Source organism: Pan paniscus, chromosome X (genome assembly GCF_029289425.2).
Source record: "Pan paniscus chromosome X, NHGRI_mPanPan1-v2.0_pri, whole genome shotgun sequence".
Lineage (NCBI taxonomy): Eukaryota > Metazoa > Chordata > Mammalia > Primates > Hominidae > Pan > Pan paniscus.
This window is the reverse complement of record NC_073272.2, coordinates 79,876,710-79,897,433: the sequence shown is the minus strand read 5'-3', so window position 1 is coordinate 79,897,433 and position 20,724 is coordinate 79,876,710. Positions and strand designations below refer to the sequence as shown.

The following is a 20,724-nucleotide window of genomic DNA, read 5'->3' as shown; positions in this document are numbered from 1 at the left end:
ATCTATTGTCTATCTTTTGCTCTTTCAAGAGTTACATATAGACAAAAAGTGTGTTTTTGTTGTTGTTTAAAACAAATACATCCATGTAGCACTGCCTTAAACATGAAAATTGTAAAAAAATCACCTTACACTCCCCCATAAAAAAGCAAAAGAAATTATGTGTTACGCTCAAAGATCACGAGTTACATGCTGAATTGGCTTCCAAATAGCATATATGCTAAATAATATGTTTTCTGTTAAAACTTGTAAAATTCAAGAAAAACTGTTTCCTTAATGAAGGATTTAAGAGCAAAACACTGAAATCCCAACAGATTTGCTACTTTCAATATGTGCTGAAGAAATATTCATTAAATGGAGCAGTGGGTCAGCAATAAAATTTCCAAATGCTTATTAAATTTTAACATTATAACTTACAGAATATAACCACCAAATAGAGAGCACAACTAAAAACAAAATGTTAAATGCATTTTATTTTACAATGGTAAAGGAAATAAATCTCAGATTAGGTTAAAATGTTGGGTTTGATGCCTTATCAAAGTGGTCTTCATGAAAATATTTACCAAATTGTAGTTCTACATATCTCCCAATCCTGTTTTAATGTTAATTTACAATGTAAGTTATATTTCTGAAAATCTTCAATGAGTGAGACATATGCGCTCTTAAATCAATGTAATTTTGAAAAGTATTGGAAACTTTAAAACTTCAACAATGTTCTCAATTATATGCTTTAACTTCCCATATTTTTAAAGTTGAATGACTACTTCCAGGTAATAGATGCACTGAATAAAAAGGATTTTTAATTGTATCTGAGGCATTTTTCATCTTATTTTTATCAATGCATAACGAAACTGTGACTTTAAAGACAAATGTTAAACTCTCTAATTTGAATGTATTTTAATAGATCTTTGCTGATGTAAGAAGATGGAATTTGGGCACAGAAGCCTTTTCCAGTTTTGAGGGGAGGTTGACATTTCTAGCTCTGATATTTTTGTCTTGAATTTAGCTGGCTTTTCTCTAAATTAAATCAACTAGTTAATCCTTCTCTTTCAATTCTGTTCAACTAAATTGGGCATGAGTCACTATTAGAAGAATATATAAAACTTTAAAAGTTATAAATACCCTACTTGTAGAAGTTTGATAATAATGTGTGGATATTTTTGAAATACAAGAATATTCTGGTTTAAAAAATATGTATCTGTAGCTGACAAAATTTGTCTCACAGATATGAATGTTAGAATTATATTAAAAATTGCTTTCTTTTTTGGTTTTGGTTAGGTTCCTGAAAAAAAAAAAACTTCCTAAACCAAGACTCAGTATTGCGTTTGTACAAAATAAAATGGCTACATATTAAACAGGCAAAGATAATACTGTTTCTCTTTGGTAATGGGAGGTCATATGCTTTAGAGTAGGGTTTTTAAAAAAATAACTTCTATTAACTCCTTTTGGCAAAGAGGCTAGCATTCATTAATTTACAGAAAAATTTTTCCATTTACTACCCTAATCAGCAGAATGAAATAATACTCCTTCTCAAGGGAACTAGCCTAATCCTGGAGAGATATTCATACACTATTGAAGACTGATATTTTTCTGGTTGGTTGGGAGCAAAGTACTAGCTTGGTAACGGTATCTATAGAAAGCAAGCCATGAGAAATAAAGCTACAGCTTTTTCTTCAGTGATACCATCCCCATTCAAGAGGTTTAAATTCTTTCTCTTGAGAAAATCATAGATAGCAGTTCTGAGAGCTTTGCTGTTACAAGGGAAATACATGCTTAAAATGTTAGGAGAACATACCTAGCTTTCAGGCCATTCTTCCATCAGGACTTAAAGCTTTAGGAGAATACCATAAATAATTTGCTTTTTAGGAAAGAAGGAGTTTAAATTCTCAATGGGATCAAAGAAAGCTATGGGAGCACATGGGGTATGAGATATTTCCAAATAGCTTCAGAATTCTGCTATTCAGTGTCAAATACCACTCTGGAAAATATTGAACCTACTGAATCTATACCCATGACATCACAATCATAGTCCTTTCATTTCTAAATATTTTATTGTAATTACAAATTCTTTGTCAAGAAAGTGGTAAGTCTACAGTGTTTTAAAGCCTCAGGGTTCTGTGATATATAATTCTTTAAAAATATACTGATGGCCACTTGTGCTGTGGTATAAAACATCTCGGAAATATTGGTTATTTGAAAATGCCATATTTGGTGTACTTCTGTCCAATATTGTAATACAGTGAAGATAAGCACAGTCTATAACTGGCAAATTATCAGGATACAACTGTCAGGTCATGTTGTGATAGAAAACGTGATGGTCAATAAAAACTGAAATGGAAACTCACAAAGAATCATAACCAAGTGGAAATACTGAAGTTTTCCAATGGCCTGATCCATATTAATTTAAGACAGCTCCTCTTCTGACACTTCAGGTAATATTGGTCATGAATTATTTTCATTATGGGAAGAAAATACATTTTTAATCCCACTGGTAGATTTTTCTAGCAGTATACTCGATGTGGTAAGTATATATTTAGATATACTGTAAAGGTACACAGTTGTTGAATAAATTATAGTGTTAGGCAAAAATTCACACGAAGAGGCACTTGAGTGGCATGTTAGAAAATGATCTTTGGTAAAGGCAAAGTGAAAAACCTGCTTCATTTAGTTACAATGAAAATATTTTAACTTACTGAAATGGAATGTTTCTCAACATAAAGATGTTTTTCAAATAAGCCATAAAATGGTAAATGCTATGGCTATAAACCTCTGCCTGTTTTTTTCCTGTTTGCCATTTAGAGTCTCTTTGTAGTAGATGATGATAGAAAGCTTTCACATTCAGAGCTGGTCATTTTCATTCGTTTTAACTTATTTTGAGGGGCAAAAAAACCCTGTATCTGATCTCAGTAGTAGTTGCACAGCTGTATGGTATTGTTATTCAAATCCATGTTTTATTATATAGATGACAAATTACTAATGTCCAGGGCTTTCCAGAACCATTTTTTTCCAGTATTCCTTTAAACTATAGTAGGATTTTTGTATCCAACCCAATTTAATTGTCAAAAAAAATGCTTGAAAAGTCCAGGGTTTTAATGTCTTCTGAATCTGTTGCTTTTGAAATTAGGCATTTCTGTTAAGTACTGAAAATTTATTGATGGTATTGTTCAATAGAAAAAAAGAACTAAATGTAACAAAGGAACTGACTGAATATAAAAAATTTGATACTTCACTGTACATCTTAATTTTAAAACATGAATTTGTCCTTTTATGTTATAGTCAAAGATGCAGGCATCTCTAATATATTTGTCACAGTAAATTTGAAAGTCACAAGTAGTCAAAAGATTTGAAAATCACTTCAAGGGGAACACAACATTTGAAAGTTATTATAGCTAGTCAATAACGTTTGAAAAACATTTAAAGTGGTTGGTTTATAGATATTGTATTTACTATGATGGCTTAATTGATCAAAAATAGTTGGTAACTACTATTCCATCAACTGTAATTGAAAATAATTGGTAACTGTACAAAAATAAAAACAGATCTTGAATTTTACATTTGGAAACTTGCTTTTAAATGGTGTTTAATTAAATCAAAGTTTCTATGGTTGCGTGTGTATTTTTTAACTCATACCATTTGATCCACGAAAGTGCAGTGGGTGGTATGGCTGGAAGCTAACGGGGGGCGGCTCAGGCATTACATAAATAGGGTACCCTGCCTCAGCTGCAAAGTACGGAGCAGGCTGATAAAAGCAAGTTACCTTTCGTGTATTGGGTAGAATATTTAGTTCTCCAAGTACTTTCAAAGCCATCATGGCGATCAGGTGGAGAATCTGTCTTCTTTCATAACTCATGAGGCAAACGGTGCTTTCATTCACAACTCCATGCAAGGTCATAAGGTAGTCATACTTGGTCATTCCTTCACCTATGAAATGGTTGTGGAGGTATGATTCAATTTTCTTTTGCTGTTCTTCTATATGAGGAAAATCAATAAAGAATCTAGAGCACATATAACGTTCTAGGTTTTTGATTTCTGACATACAGGCTGGCTTGAAGCCATGAACCAGCAAGCTGCAGTACTTCAGAAGGCCACCACCTCTAATCTCTTCAGGTTTCCTGGTACATATGAGCTTGTGTTGCAAATGTGTCATTGCTTCCTGGAAGTCTCCATACATGCTTTCAGCTGCCACAACAGGATAGGATTCTTTGGTTAGCTTGGCATTTTTGTCACTGTAGAAGTCTAACATGGGATCCAAAACAATTTGAAAGGAATCTACACTAAATTCAAACTGCCGTCTGAGTGAACTCACAAATTTTAGTTCTAAATTCTTCCCAGTGTTATTTGAAAGGGAGATAAGACTCCAACAATCATGCCCATTGCAAACCTTGACCAATTTCTGTACGTAAGTGTCTTTCATGATATCTGGGGAGAGCTTTTCCTTCTTTACATCTTTTGGTAAAAAGTCAAGTAGACAGCCTAGAACTGCATCCTTAACAACCTGAAATTCTTCGTTACCTGGAAGCTCAACACCAAAAATAACGTCCAGATCCTTATAGCTGATTCCATTATGGCTTGAAAGTATGTAACTTGCTACAGAACCATTCAATCTGGCATCTTTAACAATAATTCCTTGCCCTATGAGTTGATCTTTCACAACATGAATGATGTCTTTTGGTTTTACCTCCATTGTGGGGAAATTCCCCTTTCCATGAATTGGAATTACTTCATCTAACACTTGATCCAGTGTTATAACTTGATCCCAAGTGAGATTGGTGAATCTGATTTCAGACATTGTGAAGTCAGTAGATCACTAGACAGCAAACAAAATATTGGGAAGAAATATGTTAGCACCTTAAAACCAATGCTAAAGCATATGAAAAAGTTAAAAATAGACTTACCCTCAACATAAATCATGATAATACTAGGGAGGAAATTACCAATATATTTAATCATGTTTAAATATAAAAGTGAAATAAAAGCCACAATTATTATATCAAAGATGTTAGATACATTGATGAATGCAAACAGATTTCTCAGGAATTTTCTGGAGTTGTAATGACTGTTGGTATAAAATGGTAGCCTTTTTCAATCTTGCTTCATGTAAATACTATAATGATGGTATTTCTTTGGTGATATAAATTTTGTTCATGGGATAACCATAATGTATCATTGAGATTAATTATCATGATCGTAAAGTGAGACCAGATAACATGTCTCTGTGTTAGAACCAATGGACTCAATGGCATAGTGTTTACAAACAATATATATAATCTTTAATCCCAAAAGCATCAGATCACTCTCTCATATACTTTTCAGTTTCTCATATATAACTGCTCTTACTTAAAAGAATATTACTGAAGTCTTCTGTTAGAGTATGAGCTCCTTTAATTCCTTAATAAGGAAAGTACCTAATTTATCACCTCTTCTATGTGCCCAGTAGCCCTTTAAAAAATGTTAGTTGAAGGAATGTCAATTTAAAATGAAAAACAGATGAGACTACTAAATTTGTACCTGAAATGAGAATAAGAATATATAAACTCATAAGATTCCTAAGCTTTAAAAAATGTTCACTGCAGATTTGCAATATAATATGCTCAGATAATTTTATAGTTTAGGGAATGTTAGGAAGTTAACATTTTATAATATATTGTAACACTATAAATGCAAGTAGATACAATTATGTTGTTACGTACAATCACAGTGATTACATGGATCTTCAAGTACGCTAATAAGTTGTCTAAACAAATAAATCTAGGAAAGTAAATAACATTCAACATGGACATAGTTTTGGGGTTAGGCATTTGTTCCTGACTTCCAGAAATAAAAAACAATATGAAGCCTAAGACAGATTTGTGTGGACAGTATTCATATTTTGCCTATCTAAGGAGCTATCAAAACAGAATATAAATATTTGAAATTTAGTATTATGTATTTCCCTAGTAGAACTAGAGCAAACATAATCATCTTATTTGACATCTACATGGACTACTTTGATAGTCCATGCATTTTGCAAAAGGCCAATTAAGCAACAGCATATCTGTGTTAGTGAGAAGGAAAAATTAAACCTATTCTGTTTCTCTGTATGTAATCCCTAGAAATATGAACTACAGACTGAATATTTATTTTTATTATATGATGAAATGACCCATGAAATAGGATGCTTGTTTTAAGCCACTTTAATGACTAATGTTTATACAGTTTGATCAGCTACGTGAATATCCAAATCGATCCTTAAAGATGGATGGACCAAACTGATTACATATCAGGCTTTCAGAATTTGGTAATTTATCTATCGAATGAAATGATATATATAGCATCTTTAGGACACTGGAAAGAGCAAGATGCTACATGAAGTGATACAACACGCAATGAGAACTGGTAATCTTATTTTCTAATTCCTTCTGAAATTATCACTGAATTATTAGAAGCTAACAGTTTGTTATGCTCAAATTCTCAATCTAGAAAAGGAATAGTTCATAACACTGGCTGGCTTCATGTAAAGGTTTTAGGAAGAAAAACAATTTACCTAATAAATATTTTTTAAATATCACATATAAACTGTAAGATTTTAATTTATGATACAGCAAAAGTTCTAAAATTCCTTCTTCATGTGCAAATTTGTTTTGCAAATATATATTTTCCTTTCCTTAATGGCAAATTTCCATTGTCAATATCAGTAAAAATTTTAAAAAATTCAATGGTCTAATCCTAGGCCTACAGTCTCCATGTAAATCATCTATGATCTGAAAATAAAGGAAAACATTTATCTTGCTATATTGACATTACTGAAATTACGAAATTCTTTCCCAAACAAAAGTTGACAGGACATTTATATACAAATAAAACCATCCAGAGACTTAACTAAAAAAAAATTGCCAAAATGCAGAAGTCCTTGATCAAGAGATATCCTTCAAACCAAGAAATTGGAAGCCCTACTTAATATCTTGGATCTGTTCCTAGATATCAGAGAAGGGAGAAGATAGGATTTTGTTTACCAAACAGAATGGCAGTAAGATCTTGCAAAGATAAGAAAGTGGTCCAAAATTTAACTTCACTTTATACCAGGAAAGTGGTGTAGAAAAACTGTCCATCAGTATGCAACTTTCCAATTGCCACTTAATTATCTATGCTAGTGATTTCCAAACATTCTAGTCTTTTCAATTACCTACAAGCTTTAAACACACACACATAAAATAGTTTAGGCCTAGTATTTCATAATAATTACAGAAACAGTGATGACAACTTGCTAGGATGTGGAGAAACGGTGTCCTTGCGTGAGCAACACATTATTCAATTGTCTAAATCAAGGCTTTAATAACCAGTTAGGTTTTTTTTAACCTTTCTCTAGCCATAACTATGAAAGCTTGTTTTTGGAATCAAGTCTATTTTATTCCATATCATTACTAACTGACAAATTCTGAGTTACCATGTCACTAACTACCTCTACTGTTACATAAGAAAATGAAAATTACAAATTTTTAAAATTAGCCCTAGAAAAAAGCGTTAATTATGATAAAAATTTGTGATACATATACACTCAAACATATATATGTATACATATAGACATATATAAGTACAAAATATAATAAAATACATGTCACAATGGAGTAAATATAAGTGATTTGTACTGATCTGGAATCTATACATGCCTCCAAAAATGCTGACCTCTATTAACATGAATAATCAAGATTTGACAATAATGTTATGCTCCTTTTGGCACAGCTACTGTTCATTTTCACATAATGTACAATATCAATGTAGTGTTATTAGTACAAATTTCAAATATGGCATTAAAGTAATAGGACTTATCTTAATGTGTAGATTATGGCTCCATACTTAACCGCATATAGTAGAGTTAATCACCCATATATCAAAAACAGCACATCAGAAAACTTGTTGGGAAACTTAATTTGAATTTTCTGAAGCAAAAAGTATGGCTAAATAGAAACTTTGGATGAATGTCATGGTAAAGGTGGAAAAACTGCAACAAAGCCACCCACATTGCTTATAATACTGTCTTGGGTACAATCCAACTTTTAGTTACTGAAAGTTTGTTTATTGAGTATGAATTATAAAGCTACATTTTCGTGAGTTAAAATTCCAAATTCAAGGCAGAAACTCTTCAATAATTTTCCACATAAACCTCAATAGAAGCACAAAACATGAAATTTCTAATTATCGTTTTCAAAATGTGGAGATCAGCAGTAGTTCACATTGCAGAACATTTAAATCTTGTTTGGCTCCCTGTCTTCTCCCAATATACTTATCCTTTAAGCTAACATTTTTCCCATCTAGCCTAACCTATTAGTGTGCCTGTAATGTATCTGACTACAGTAAATGCCAAAATCAATGCAAAGTGGTTTCCATTATTCAACTGGTTAAATTCATCTGGGAATGCAAAGCAAAGCAAGCAATTTGTCAAGATATCACAAAAGACTATGAATGGATATTTGTATAATAAAGAAAATGTAATTGTTCTCCCTATTACAACTCTATGTTCCCTTTGACCATGGGAAACATAAGAAGTTAGCCACTCTTTACCTGTCTATATTAATATTAGAACTATATTTTCAAAGACAATGAGAAAAGACATCATACTTACATTGAAAGGATTGCTTTCAAGAATGCAATATAGTTGAGTTAAAATGATTATTCAGTAGATCCTTCAGTGAAGATAGTAATTTTCATATTATCACTGAATAAAGTAATACACCAACCAGAAAAACTGCAAGATAATAAAAGCAAAAATAAAGTTCTTTAATAGATATTATATACAAATAATATAATGATGCCCCATGGCCAACAGTCCTGAAAATTATATACATACATACACACATACATACATACACACACAGACGCATACATACACACAGAAGAAATGATGAAATGATTGCTCTAAAATAGTGGTTCTCAAAGTTTAACATGCATTAGAATTACACAGATGGTTAGTAACTCTAATGCATGTTAAAATTTGACAACCACTATTTTAGAGCAATCATTTTATCTGTGTGTAAACACACAGATTTCTGGGTCCCACCTCCAGAGTTTCTAATTTAGCAGGTCAGATGTGGGGCCAGAATATCTGCATTTCTAATAACTTCCAAGATGATGCTAATGCTGCTGGTCAGGGAATGACACTTTAAGAACTGCTACACTGAAGAAAACTGAGAAGAAATGGTAAAGGAAAAGTAGTCTCAATAGCAGTTCCTAGTCCCTCATATTTTGGCTATTTCCACTTAATTTAAAACATTACATTAAATAATACAGAAAATTCTAATCAAAGTGAATGCCCTTTTAAGCCATAAACTTTTGAAAACATTTCAGCAGTGCAATATTGTTTTCTGAGCTGGACATTAAGGCCAGTAGAAAGTCTTTCTAAAGCTTGTATTGTGGTCCTAAATCTAATTAGTTCCCTTACCTATAATAAATGATTGTATATAAAAATGAATTCCTGTACTTTAGAAACTTTCAAGTTATATATCCATATATACCTACCTATAGACAAACAAACAACAAGATTTTGGTCTGAATGTATTATATTTTACCAGTCTAAAGAAGTATTAAACATGATTTGACTATTGGAAAGAGGTATTAGATATTTTATTTGACACATTGCATTTGTTTCCAAGAGAGAATATTAATGTCTGTGAGAAATAACAGTTCAGTATTTAATTAAACAATGATTTACTCATAATCAACCATTATCCCTTTAAAATACAGATACCTATTTCAGAAAAAAATAGTATTTTCTTATATCAAGAAGAAAAGATTATGCTTATCAAATAATATCAATTTGATGTTTCCATACTGTGTTCAATAAGATCGTAGAATACCCTGAATAGTATACTGCAATAAAAAAACTATAAAATAAAGTGTTAATCATCTCACAGAAGTGTCTTGCATTGTTTTCACTCAGTCAAAAGTAAAACCTGTAGTATTACTTTAACCCAAAAGAAAACTACCATTGGTATTTTACTCATTCAATACTGAAAGGAACCACAGTAAATAAAATACTGATTTTGATACTTGTGGACCAATAAGCCAGGCAAGGTCAGAAAGATCCCTCACCCAGTCATTAACTTTGTGTCTGGCTCCATGATGAAAAATGTAAGATGTCTACTGTTTTGTCATTTTGCTCTTCAAAAATAAAGTTGTGATATCAGTTAACTAGTTGGGTGCTCAAATCATATTCTTTTAATAATTGTTGGGAAATATAGAGGGAGCTGTAAAAGGAATAAAGCATTAAAATAGCTATGTAGCAATAAGAGAAACCCTTTTAATCAAATCATCTTAACAGTGAAATTTGCTTTTCTTTTCAACTATCAACACTGCAGATAATTTTTTTGCTTGTTTATTGTGCTAACCCAAAGCAAAAAGATACCAAAGATAGTAAAAGCAGTAAAAAGGAAAGCAAGTGAGTTGTTTTTAATGGGACAAAAGTGATCTCTGTACCAATAGAGAGCCCTAGTGCTTTAGTTGCCTAATTATAGAGAAAGCTAATTAAAAGTAGAAGTGTGTTTCCAGTAGTCCTTATTGTATCAATAAGAATGAGACTGATAAAGAAAATGTGGCACATATACACCATGGAATACTATGCAGCCATAAAAAAGGATGAGTTCATGTCCTTTGCAGGGACATGGATGAAGCTGGAAACCATCATTCTCAGCAAACTAACACAGGAACAGAAAACCAAACACCGCAGGTTCTCACTCATAAGTGGGAGTTGAACAATGAGAACACATGGACACAGGGAGGGGAACATCACACACCGGGACCTATCGGGGTTGGGGGGCTAGGGGAGGGATAGCATTAGGAGAAGTACCTAATGTAGATGACGGGTTGATGGGTGCAGCAAACCACCATGGCACGTGTATACCTATGTAACAAACCTGCACGTCCTGCACATGTATCCCAGAACTTAAAGTATAATAATAATAAAAAAGAATGAGATTGAAAACAAATGCACTTTTAATATACTTTGCCTTGAAAAAGTCATTGATATTTTAGTTTTCTCTATACATCAAAGAGTTCCCTAATTTTCCCAGATATCTTGAATCTACAATAATTATACATATTTTCTTTTCTGAATGTCTACTATATTTAGTAGACATTCAGATAAGATATTCAGATATTCTATTTAGTAGATACCCATATAACCTTAAAGTAATTCTTAGAATAGCCACCAAATCAGAATATATGCCCCTTTAAAGGGAGATATTATTCCACAGAATAGTTTAGATTATAGGCTATGGAAAACTAGTAGTAGAGTGTAAAAAAATAGAGGTACATATACTGAAAGTTGACCTCATGTTGTCCACCCCATCTTTAAATGAAGATTCCTAGTTGCAACACCTTAAGGCAGATACTTTATCTATGGTTGTAACACTAATTTATTCCTGTAATAGCTAAAGCTTTAAAATGTGTTTGAAATAAAATGGAAATTAAGAAATTGTAAAGAGCCAGTTTTTACTTTCAATTAGATTCACTAGTTTTTTGTTCCACTAACATCTGGATAAGTTTTGCTTACAAAAGAAAGAACTAAATATGTGTTTAGAGTCCAACTGTAGATGCAAAATATTTAAAGGAACTTTGTTCTCAATAGGAAGTAGTATTAACATTAAGCTCTGTAGACAACCTATGAAGGTCCTTTTATAAGTACCATAATCAGAATGTGTTTATCAGTTGTTCTAAATGGGCAGCTATTTTATAATCTGTTCAAAATAGATACCTTGGGTAAAATTTGTTGATTGACTTCAATAATGTGTTAGTCTGTCCCTCTTTGAGGACTTCTGTATTAGTATATTACATTAAAAATAATTACGAAGCAATCTTGAAACATATTTCAGGTTAAAATCTGGCAAAGGATGAAAGTTTTCAATCAAAAAGTGTAACAATTTAAATGAAAACTGTTTTACATGTTTCCAGTGTTTTTATCTAGGTAAAAAGTATAATATTTAGTTTATCTCTGTATTGTTGAATTTGGAATTGTAATCTAGATGTGTGATATTTTAACAGCCAAACACAACAGATTTAAATAAGCATGAGGAAGTCATAGTAAGATTAAGCTGTTTGCATGCATATATTAAACTTTTATTATTGTGTAATTATGATTTTTATATAATTGACCGTAGTGCTTTAATTGCAGAACAATATGTACATCACAAAATTCTGTATCATTTATGCTGTAATACATTGTGGATGTTAACACTGTTGATGTTATGAGTCTATAGCGTTCAAAGTTTCAGAAGGGGGCTGGGCGCGGTGGCTCAAGTCTGTAATCCCAGCACTTTGAGAGGCTGAGGCGGGCGGATCATGAGGTCAGGAGATCGAGACCATCCTGGCTAACACAGTGAAACCCCATCTCTACTAAAAATACAAAAAAATTAGCTGGGCGTGGTGGCGGATGCCTGTAGTCCCAGCTACTCAGGAGGCTGAGGCAGGAGAATGGTATGAACCCGGGAGGCGGAGCTTGCAGTGAGCCGAGATCGTGTCACTGCACTCCAGCCTAGGCGACAAAGAGAGACTCCGTCTCAAAAAAAAAAAAAGAAAAAAAAACAAAGAAAAAAACGAAGTTTCAGAAGAGAGTTCTCAATAACTGTTCACTTATAGTATTAGTCATTTTCAAATTTCCTTCCAAAAAATGACTCACATTACTATAGATAATGCTAAAACAGCTCCAATTTGGGTCAATTCACAAACTTATTTTAGTTGCAATAACGTTCATATACCAAAACAACATTTGCAAAAATTCACTTGTCCAGGATTCTACTAATGAATGTGGTCATTTCCAAAATTTATAGCCACTCACAAACGTACCTCAGATAATTGTGAAGCTTGAAAAAGAGATGTTTATTTTTAATTCTTCTTAATTAAAAATGTCTTTAATTATATTTAAAATGAAGTTATTTCACACACTTTTAACTACTATATATTGGGTAATGCTCGGAGATATATGTAGGCAATCCGTTTCAGGGTTGACCCATGCTGGGAGGAGGAGGGCTTCAATTTATCTTGTACCAAAAGATGATGGGAGTGTTAAAGGTTTTAGTTTCTATTCAGACCTACAAGGAGGCAGGCATATACTTTCCATGTTAGTGCTATTTATATCCTGATCTGTCTTTTTTTTTTTTTTACTTTATGATCATCTCTTTTAAAATACTATGCTTAGCTCCATTTCCCTTTTTTTTTTGTTTTTTTTTTTTGAGACAGAGTCTCACTCTGTCACCCAGGCTGGAGTGCAGTGGTGCGATCTTGGCTCACTGTGACCTCCACCTCCCAGGTTCAAGCGATTCTCCTGCCTCAGCCTCCTGGGTAGCTGGGATTACAGGCGCCTGCCACCACGCCTGGCTAATTTTTTTTATTTTTAGTAGAGATGGGGTTTCACCATGTTGGCCAGGCTGATCTCAGACTCCTGACCTCAAGTGATCCATCTGCCTCGGCCTCCAAAAGTGCTGGGATTAGAGGCATGAGCCACCATGCCTGGCCTCCATTTCCCATTTTAAGAGTCAAAGTGTTCTTACTGACTGAGATTTATGCAAATTCCCAGTTTCCTGTCATTTGATGTATAGGGAAATAACTTCTTGAAATTCTTATATGTAGGTGGAACCATACTAAAAGATCCTTGACTTAAGAGGCTTAGGTGAAAGGTTCATTGGAACAATTAAGATAAACATGCTAGGCACCTATAAACACAAAGAGAAAATAGCATACAGGTCCCAAAAAGTTCTCAATTTAAAAGCTTCGTGCTCAGAAGCTTTCTCCAGGCTAAACTTCTGCCCCTAATCCCAGAGAAATCTTACCACATACTTTTCACTCGGCCCTAAACCAGACAAATACAATTCTTGCTGTGTTCACTTGTTTGTGTTGCTATGGCTGTTGTCTATTGCTTCTAAGGATAAAAGTGTACACTGTTCTAAGTAAATCATTGCCTGATTTCTTTCAGGTTTAGCACCATTCCCTTGTAGTGTGGCAGTAAGAGAGAAAAGTTAGGCAGTGAAAAATCAGGCTGCAGGCACAGATAAGAAAACTTGCACAAACCTCTGGCCCACTCAGATGAAGGAACAAGGCCCTCCATAGAAATGCCTTTGTTCTTTGTGCCTAAGATATGCCCACAGCCACTTTAATAAGGGAACAAGGCTCAGCATAGAAATGCTTTTGTCCTTTGTATAACCAGCAGGCTTCAAGGAAATAGTCTCTTCCCCTTTTGTGGGCATGTACATGGTGGGTTCTTGTGGGCACTTCCGTTTCCTTTTCTGGACAAGCTTTGGACTGTAAGCCCAGTCTCTATGAATCATCAGTTCAGCTCCTGATGGTCCCAGGGCCAAGCTTTCACTTCAGCTCCTGATAGGTCCAGGCCAAGCTAAGTAGCCCCTATGAATCACCACTTCAGCTCCTGATTGGTCCTGGACCAAGGTCCCAGGCCAAACTTAATCACACTTTCTGTAAGAAAGCCTACAGACTAAGCATAGTCCTTTCCTTCCCAGTCCATAAATACCCCGGACCCCAACCTCATGGTGGGCAACCAATTTGGGCACCCCTCTCTGCTGCAGAGAGCTTTCTTCTTTCACTTATTAAACTTTTGCTCCAATCTCACCCTTGTTTCTGCGCTCCTTAATTCTCCTGGACATGAGACAAAGAACTCCATGTTCTATCTCAGACAATGAGATACTGCTACATATTTTGGTGCACTGGCAAAAATACAACATATTTTGTTGCATTGGCTGGGAAGAAAGGGATTCATCTAAAGGATGAGTAAGAGCAGAACATTAACTCTTTACTTTCATTTCCAAGGCTTCTTGTCTTAAGTTTCCTTCTCTCAAGAGCAAACAAAAACAGTGGGTTCCTTTTGGCCAGTTAAAAACGAATAGTGTGACTGCCAGACTTAAAGACTCAGGGGAAAGGCTTGCTGGAGAGAACTTTTTCAATCCCCCTTTGCCCTCACGTGTTGAAAATGTTGACTTTGTTCCAATCCAGTTTCCTTTCACAAAGGACCTAGCTGTCACGTGAGGCCGGAAGGAGGTCCTGGGGCAACTGAAGGTATCTGGCTGAGGCTACACTTCAGTGTTACCTGGGGGCCCTTGGACTAACTCCAGTCACCAACAGCCCATTAGAGAATTGGCAAAAGGACTTCCAGTCTTTTTCTATCACATTTTCCTTCTTTTTTTGTTTTTTGCAACTATCATGTTTCCTATCCCTGCTTTGTATGCAATGTTGTGGGTGTTTTTGCAACCTGGGGATATAGTCTTACTGGGCAAAGTCAGCTGGAGCCTTAGGAATGTAATTCAACGAATTATTGTCTCTGTGGTTTCCTTAAAATGGGGGATTCCAAGATCTGAATCTATTCAGAAAACCTATTTATCTGAAAACCTATTTATCTCCCAACAATAGCACTCAATGGAGTTAAACAGGGAGTTATTTCTCCCCAAGCAACTATCCCCTCCTTCATTTAAGCTGTTCCTTTTCCCATATGAGAAGCCAGCACTGCCCAGCAGAACTAAAATACTTTTCTATGAAAAAGTTGATATGGTGTGGCTATGTCCCTACTCAAATCTCATCTTGAATTCCCATGTGTTGTGGGAGGGAACTGGTGGGAGGTAACTGATTCATGGGGGAAGTCTTTCCTGTGCTGGCCTCATGATAATGAGTCTCACGAGATCTGATGGTTTTAAAAAGAGTGTTTCCCTGCACAAGTTTGCCTTCTGCCATCCATGTAAGACATGATTTGCTCCTCCTTGCCTTCCAACATGATTGTCAGGTGTCCCAGCCTCTTCCTTTTGTAAATTGTCCAGTCTCAGGTATGTCTTTATCAGCAGCATGAAAACAGACTAATACACAATTTTCTTCTGCTGGGAGGCATACTTTAAGACAGCCTATCAAGCCCTAAAACTCTCTTTCTAACTTTTGTCTAAAAAGAATTTGGAGTCAGTTTTTACCTAACATTTCAGACCTTACAGCGCCATCTAGTGGGATGGAATTTTTCTCCTTGGGGAGCCTTGTCAGCTCTTTGCCCCAAATTTCTAGTTCCCCCAATTTTTTCTCTCTTACATCCGTCTATCAGTGATCAGGCCCCATACCCTATTTGTAGTCAGAAAAACTCCACTTTCAATGGCCAGGAGGAAGCCATCCTGGTAAGACAGATTCCAGCCTTGGTACTGTCCCCATCAAAGGAAAAACAGCCATTCAATCTTTGTATTCTTTTAAGGCACATGCTCTGAATGTAACTACATTGACATTTAAACAACAATGGGATTTTATATTTGGAAGTCAATTGGTGTCATTCTCTGGAATTCTAATGTTTCACTGGGGCCATAGGAAGGGAAGCCAGAGATAGTATTAAAACACTCCCTCTGTTAAAGAGTCTTGCCCAAATCCAACTACTACATAATCTCTCCCAGGCCCCTAGGGTATCTTGGGAGCCCTATGGGCCAAGTGTGTCTAGGAAACCAGCAAGATGGAGGGCTAGGGTCACTCTGGGTCACTCAGAAAAGAGAAAGGAGACATCTTTCCCCCGCCTCTTTTCTAGTTGGGTAACAAACCATCTGCAGTCTGTATTCCTCTTGAGTGCATTCTAAAACACTGGAACTCCTTTGACCCTAGGACTCAAAAGAAAAAAAAATGGCATATATTCTGTTGTACAAGTGCATGGCCATGTTACCAACTTCAGGAGGGACAGAAGGCCTGGCCTCCTCAGGAAAGTGTTAATTTCAATACTATCCAACAACTAAATCTTTTCTGCAGACTGGAGGGCAAATGGTCTGAGGTTCCCTATGTACAAGCTTTCTTTGCCTTGCAAGATAACCCAGATCTTTATAAGCATTGTAAAATTAATCCTGCCCTTCTTGGCAGTCATATCAGCCAAGCCTACAAAAAATAACTCCCCAAAGTCAGAAAAACAAACCCCTGGGGAACTCTCAAATGCAACTTCTAAATGCCCTACCTTTCCCCAAGGGCTCCCAGCAGTCATATCATCAGCTCCTCTGGCTGTAACACCCAAGAAACCCCTAATTTCGCTGTTGCTTCTGTAGGAAATGACCAATGGACATGGTACTATTAGGGTTCAAATTCCCTTCTCATTGCAGAACCTTAAACAAATAAAGGGTGTCCTAGGCAAGTTTTCTAATGACCCCAATAAATATATAAAGGCTTTCCAAAATCTAACCCAAGTGTTTAATCTTGCATGGGGAAATGTTTTTTTACTCCTAGCCAAATCCTAATGGCTGCCAAAAAGCAGGCAGCCCTACAGGCAGCAGAGAGATTCAGAGACAAACACCATGTCTCCTATAGCCAGTCAACAGAGAAACCCAGTCAAAAAGGGAAAGACGGTGAAGAAAAAAAAAAAGCAGGATCCCCATTCCCAATAGAATGCAAAGAACCAGAACCAAACATCTTAATTACTCTAAACTGTCTTTGTTAAATCAAAAACCAGATGGCCTTTTTAAAAAGGCTGAGAGAAGCTTTAGTGAAACACACCTCCCTATCTCGTAATTCAATTGAGGGACAGATAATCTTAAAAGATGTATTTATTACTCAGGAAGCCCCTGATATCAAAAGGAAACTACAAAAGCAGGCTATGGGACCAAAGGGTACCTTATAAAAATCTCCTGAAGACAGCCTCCTTGGTCTTTTACAAGAGAAACCAGGAGGAGGAGGCCCAGGAAAAAGAGGGGAAGCACAAGAAAAGAACAGAAGCAGTAGTGGCCACTTCACAGGCCTATAAAATCCAGAGTCCTGGCTGGGTGCAGTGGCTCACGCCTGTAATCCCAGCACTTTGGGAGGCCGAGGCAGGAGGATCACTTGAGGTCAGGAGTTTGAGACCAGCCTGGCCAACATGGTGAAACTCCGTCTCTACTAAAAAAAAAAAAAAAAAAAAAAAAAAAAAATTAGCTGGGCGTGGTGGCAGGGACCTGTAATCCCAGCTACTCGGGAGGCTGAGACAGGAGAATTGCTTGAACCCAGGACGTGGAGGTTTCAATGAGCCGAGATTGTGCCACTGCATTTCAGCCTGGGCGACAAAACAAGACTCTGTCTCAAAAAATAAACAAACAACAACAACAACAAAAATCCAGAGTCCCCTGGTGCACCTGCTAATTGCTATCAGTATGGCAAACCAGAACACTTCAAAAGGGAGTGCCCAGGCAATAAAAAAGCCACCTCATCCCTGTCCAGCTTGTGGTGGGGACCACTAAAAGGCAGAATGTCTCCAGAGGTACAAGTCACCAGGTCCAGGGCCTGTCTCACAAATGATCCAGCAGGACTAATGGGTCCTGAGGCTCAACCCCCCGGCTCCATCAACTCAGACTGCCATTATGACTCAGGGGCCCTGGGTAATTCTGGAGGTAAAAGGGAGGAAGGTAAACTTCCTTCTAAACACCGAAGCTGGTCTTTCTGTTCTCCTCCCCAATCCAGGCCTCCCTTCCTCCCACTGCACAATCGTGAAGGGCTTCTCTAGAAGGCACTAAAAGCTCTTCATAATTTCTTAGCTAAAAGGGAATATAGGGTCTCAAAATCTAAAGCTCAGCTCTGTCAGACTTCAGTAAAGTATGTAAGTCAGCCTTATCAAAAGGGATGAGAGCACCAGGTGAGAAAAGGATTAAGCCCATTTACTTTAACAGTTAAGAGGATTCTTAGGCATTAATGAATTTTGCAGACTGTGGGTACCTGGGTACAGTGGAATAGCTCACCCTTTATACCACCTCATAAAAGAAACTCGAGCAGATAAAACTCACTCCCTAACTTAAGAACGTAAAACTCAAAAGCCTTTAAACAATTAAAGCAAGCCTTGCTTGAAAGCAGCAGCTTTCTTCAGTCTTCCCACAAGGAAGGCATTTAATCTCTATGTATCAGAAAGCAAGGGAATAACCCTGGAAGTTTTAACTAAGGCTCGAGGTGCAGCTCAACAATCAGTGGGTTACCTAAGCAAGGAATTTAACTTAATGGCTAAAGGATGGCCAGCCTGCCTCTAAGAAGTTGCAGTGGTGGCTTTGCAGGTGCCAGAAGCCAACAGGTTAACCATGGGGAATAACTTAACTGTTTACACCCCACACAATATAGCAAGACTGCTGTCCTCTAGGGAAAGTCTCTGGCTAACAGACAATCACCTCCTCAAATATCAAGCTTTGCTGCTAGAGTGATCTGCAGTCCACCTAAAAAACTCCCCGTCTGAATGCAGCCACTTTCTTCCAGAGAAAACTAGAAAACCTGAACATTATTGTGAACAGATAGTGGTATAAACTGATAAAAGAAATAGTAAGAATCACTGTTTATACTCTCTGTAGTTTTAATTAATAAAAAATAATTTTCTTAAAAAGTGCTCAGCTTAATTAAAAGTGGATATTTAAGTTATAGGTATATTTTTAAAGCCTTTATGTTTTTCTCTTCATAAATTTGTTTTTCTGGAAAACGTTTTTTCTCAGTCAACTAAATTATTTTCCTCCACTCTGTCTTGCCACTCTTGGTGCATGCATAAAAGGCCCTAGGATAACTTCTGGTAACCCAGGACTCCTTGAGAAAACAGAAAAGTCACCACAAATCCCATTTTGGGAAAAATATCTGTTTTCCTCATTAAACCCCTGAAATTAGAGGCAAATAAATACCTCTCAAAATCTATTTTCGCCTTCCAGGTATGCTTGTTTGTCAGGCCACAGAAACTACATACTTTCTGAGCCCTATTCTTAAATGGTTCCACCCTAAGCTGCTGGATTTTCTTCTGCCTGTCTGTGTAGTTATACATGTGTTGTGTGTGTAATGTCTATTTAAGAAGAGCTCTAATTAATTAACTTGAAAAAGGATAAGCCCTTGGATCAAATATTTTTTAAAGGGAAAAATAAAAGCTCTGGTACCTTTCAGTTCGTGTGACTTTAATCTTTAAAAAATAAAAACAGCCTCAAAGATTATTGGTAAAATGCAAATGTCTTCAAAATATAAATAGGTAGTCTAAATTATGCAAGTCACATAGTAGGTTTGCTAAATGTTTTAAGGTTTTAAACTGCTTCTTTGGCCTTTAAAAACTGTTCAACTTGCCTGCTTCACAATGGGTAAGGTCTGGGGACATATGAAAGTAACCATGCCTCTAATTATGCTGAAAAACATCAAACTTTATCTGCACCTAGTATATAATTATAACAACTTACCAAGTTTTACATTAAAGTTAAAAATTGCTGAGTTACCATTATAACATGTAATTAAGTCTACTGTATTAGTCTGTTTTCATGCTTCTGATAAAGGCATACCTGAGATTGAGAAGAAAAAGAGGTTTAATTGGACTTACAGTGCCACATGGCTGGGAAGGCCTCAGGATCATGGTGGGAGGCGAAAGGCACTTCTTACATGGTGGCAGCAAGAGAAAATGAGAAAGAAGCAAAAGTGGAAACCCCTGATAAACCCATCAGATCTCATGAGACTCATTCACTATCATGAGAATAGCACAGGAAAGACCAGCCCCCATGATTCAGTTACCTCTCCCTGGGTCACTTCCACAACATGTGGAAATTCTGGGAGATACAAGTCAAGTTGAAATTTGAGTGGGGACACAGACAAACCATATCAACTACTGAAAATGGATTTACGTGCAAGGCGTGTGAAAACAGTAAAATGTGTTTTTACTAAAAAATTGTAAGAAGGCATGGAAATGTACATTTTGCCTAGGGATAAAGAATTTTCTTAAATAAAATAAAGCAGAAGATTTAAGCAAACTGTGGAAAAACTGTATGAATTAATCTTACCATGAAAACT

General features: G+C 35.9%; 1 protein-coding gene across 3 annotated transcripts in view; it reads right to left on the bottom strand.

Moving 5' to 3' along the window:
* Positions 1 to 452: 452 nt before the first annotated feature.
* The window catches only part of TENT5D (terminal nucleotidyltransferase 5D), a 111,582-nt gene continuing 91,310 nt past the window's right edge, over positions 453 to 20,724 (bottom strand). For 2 of the 3 annotated variants that reach the window (XM_055106411.1, XM_055106413.1), the window contains 2 exons: positions 8,597 to 8,719; positions 1,270 to 4,804 (listed from right to left, as the gene is read on the bottom strand). In XM_055106411.1, coding sequence (XP_054962386.1) covers positions 3,617 to 4,786 — 1,170 coding nt within the window. In that variant the 5' untranslated portion in view covers positions 4,787 to 4,804; positions 8,597 to 8,719 and the 3' untranslated portion in view covers positions 1,270 to 3,616. Of the gene's footprint in view, positions 4,805 to 8,596; positions 8,720 to 20,724 lie in introns of all 3 variants that reach the window. The other variant, XM_003824422.3, reaches the window with a different exon arrangement.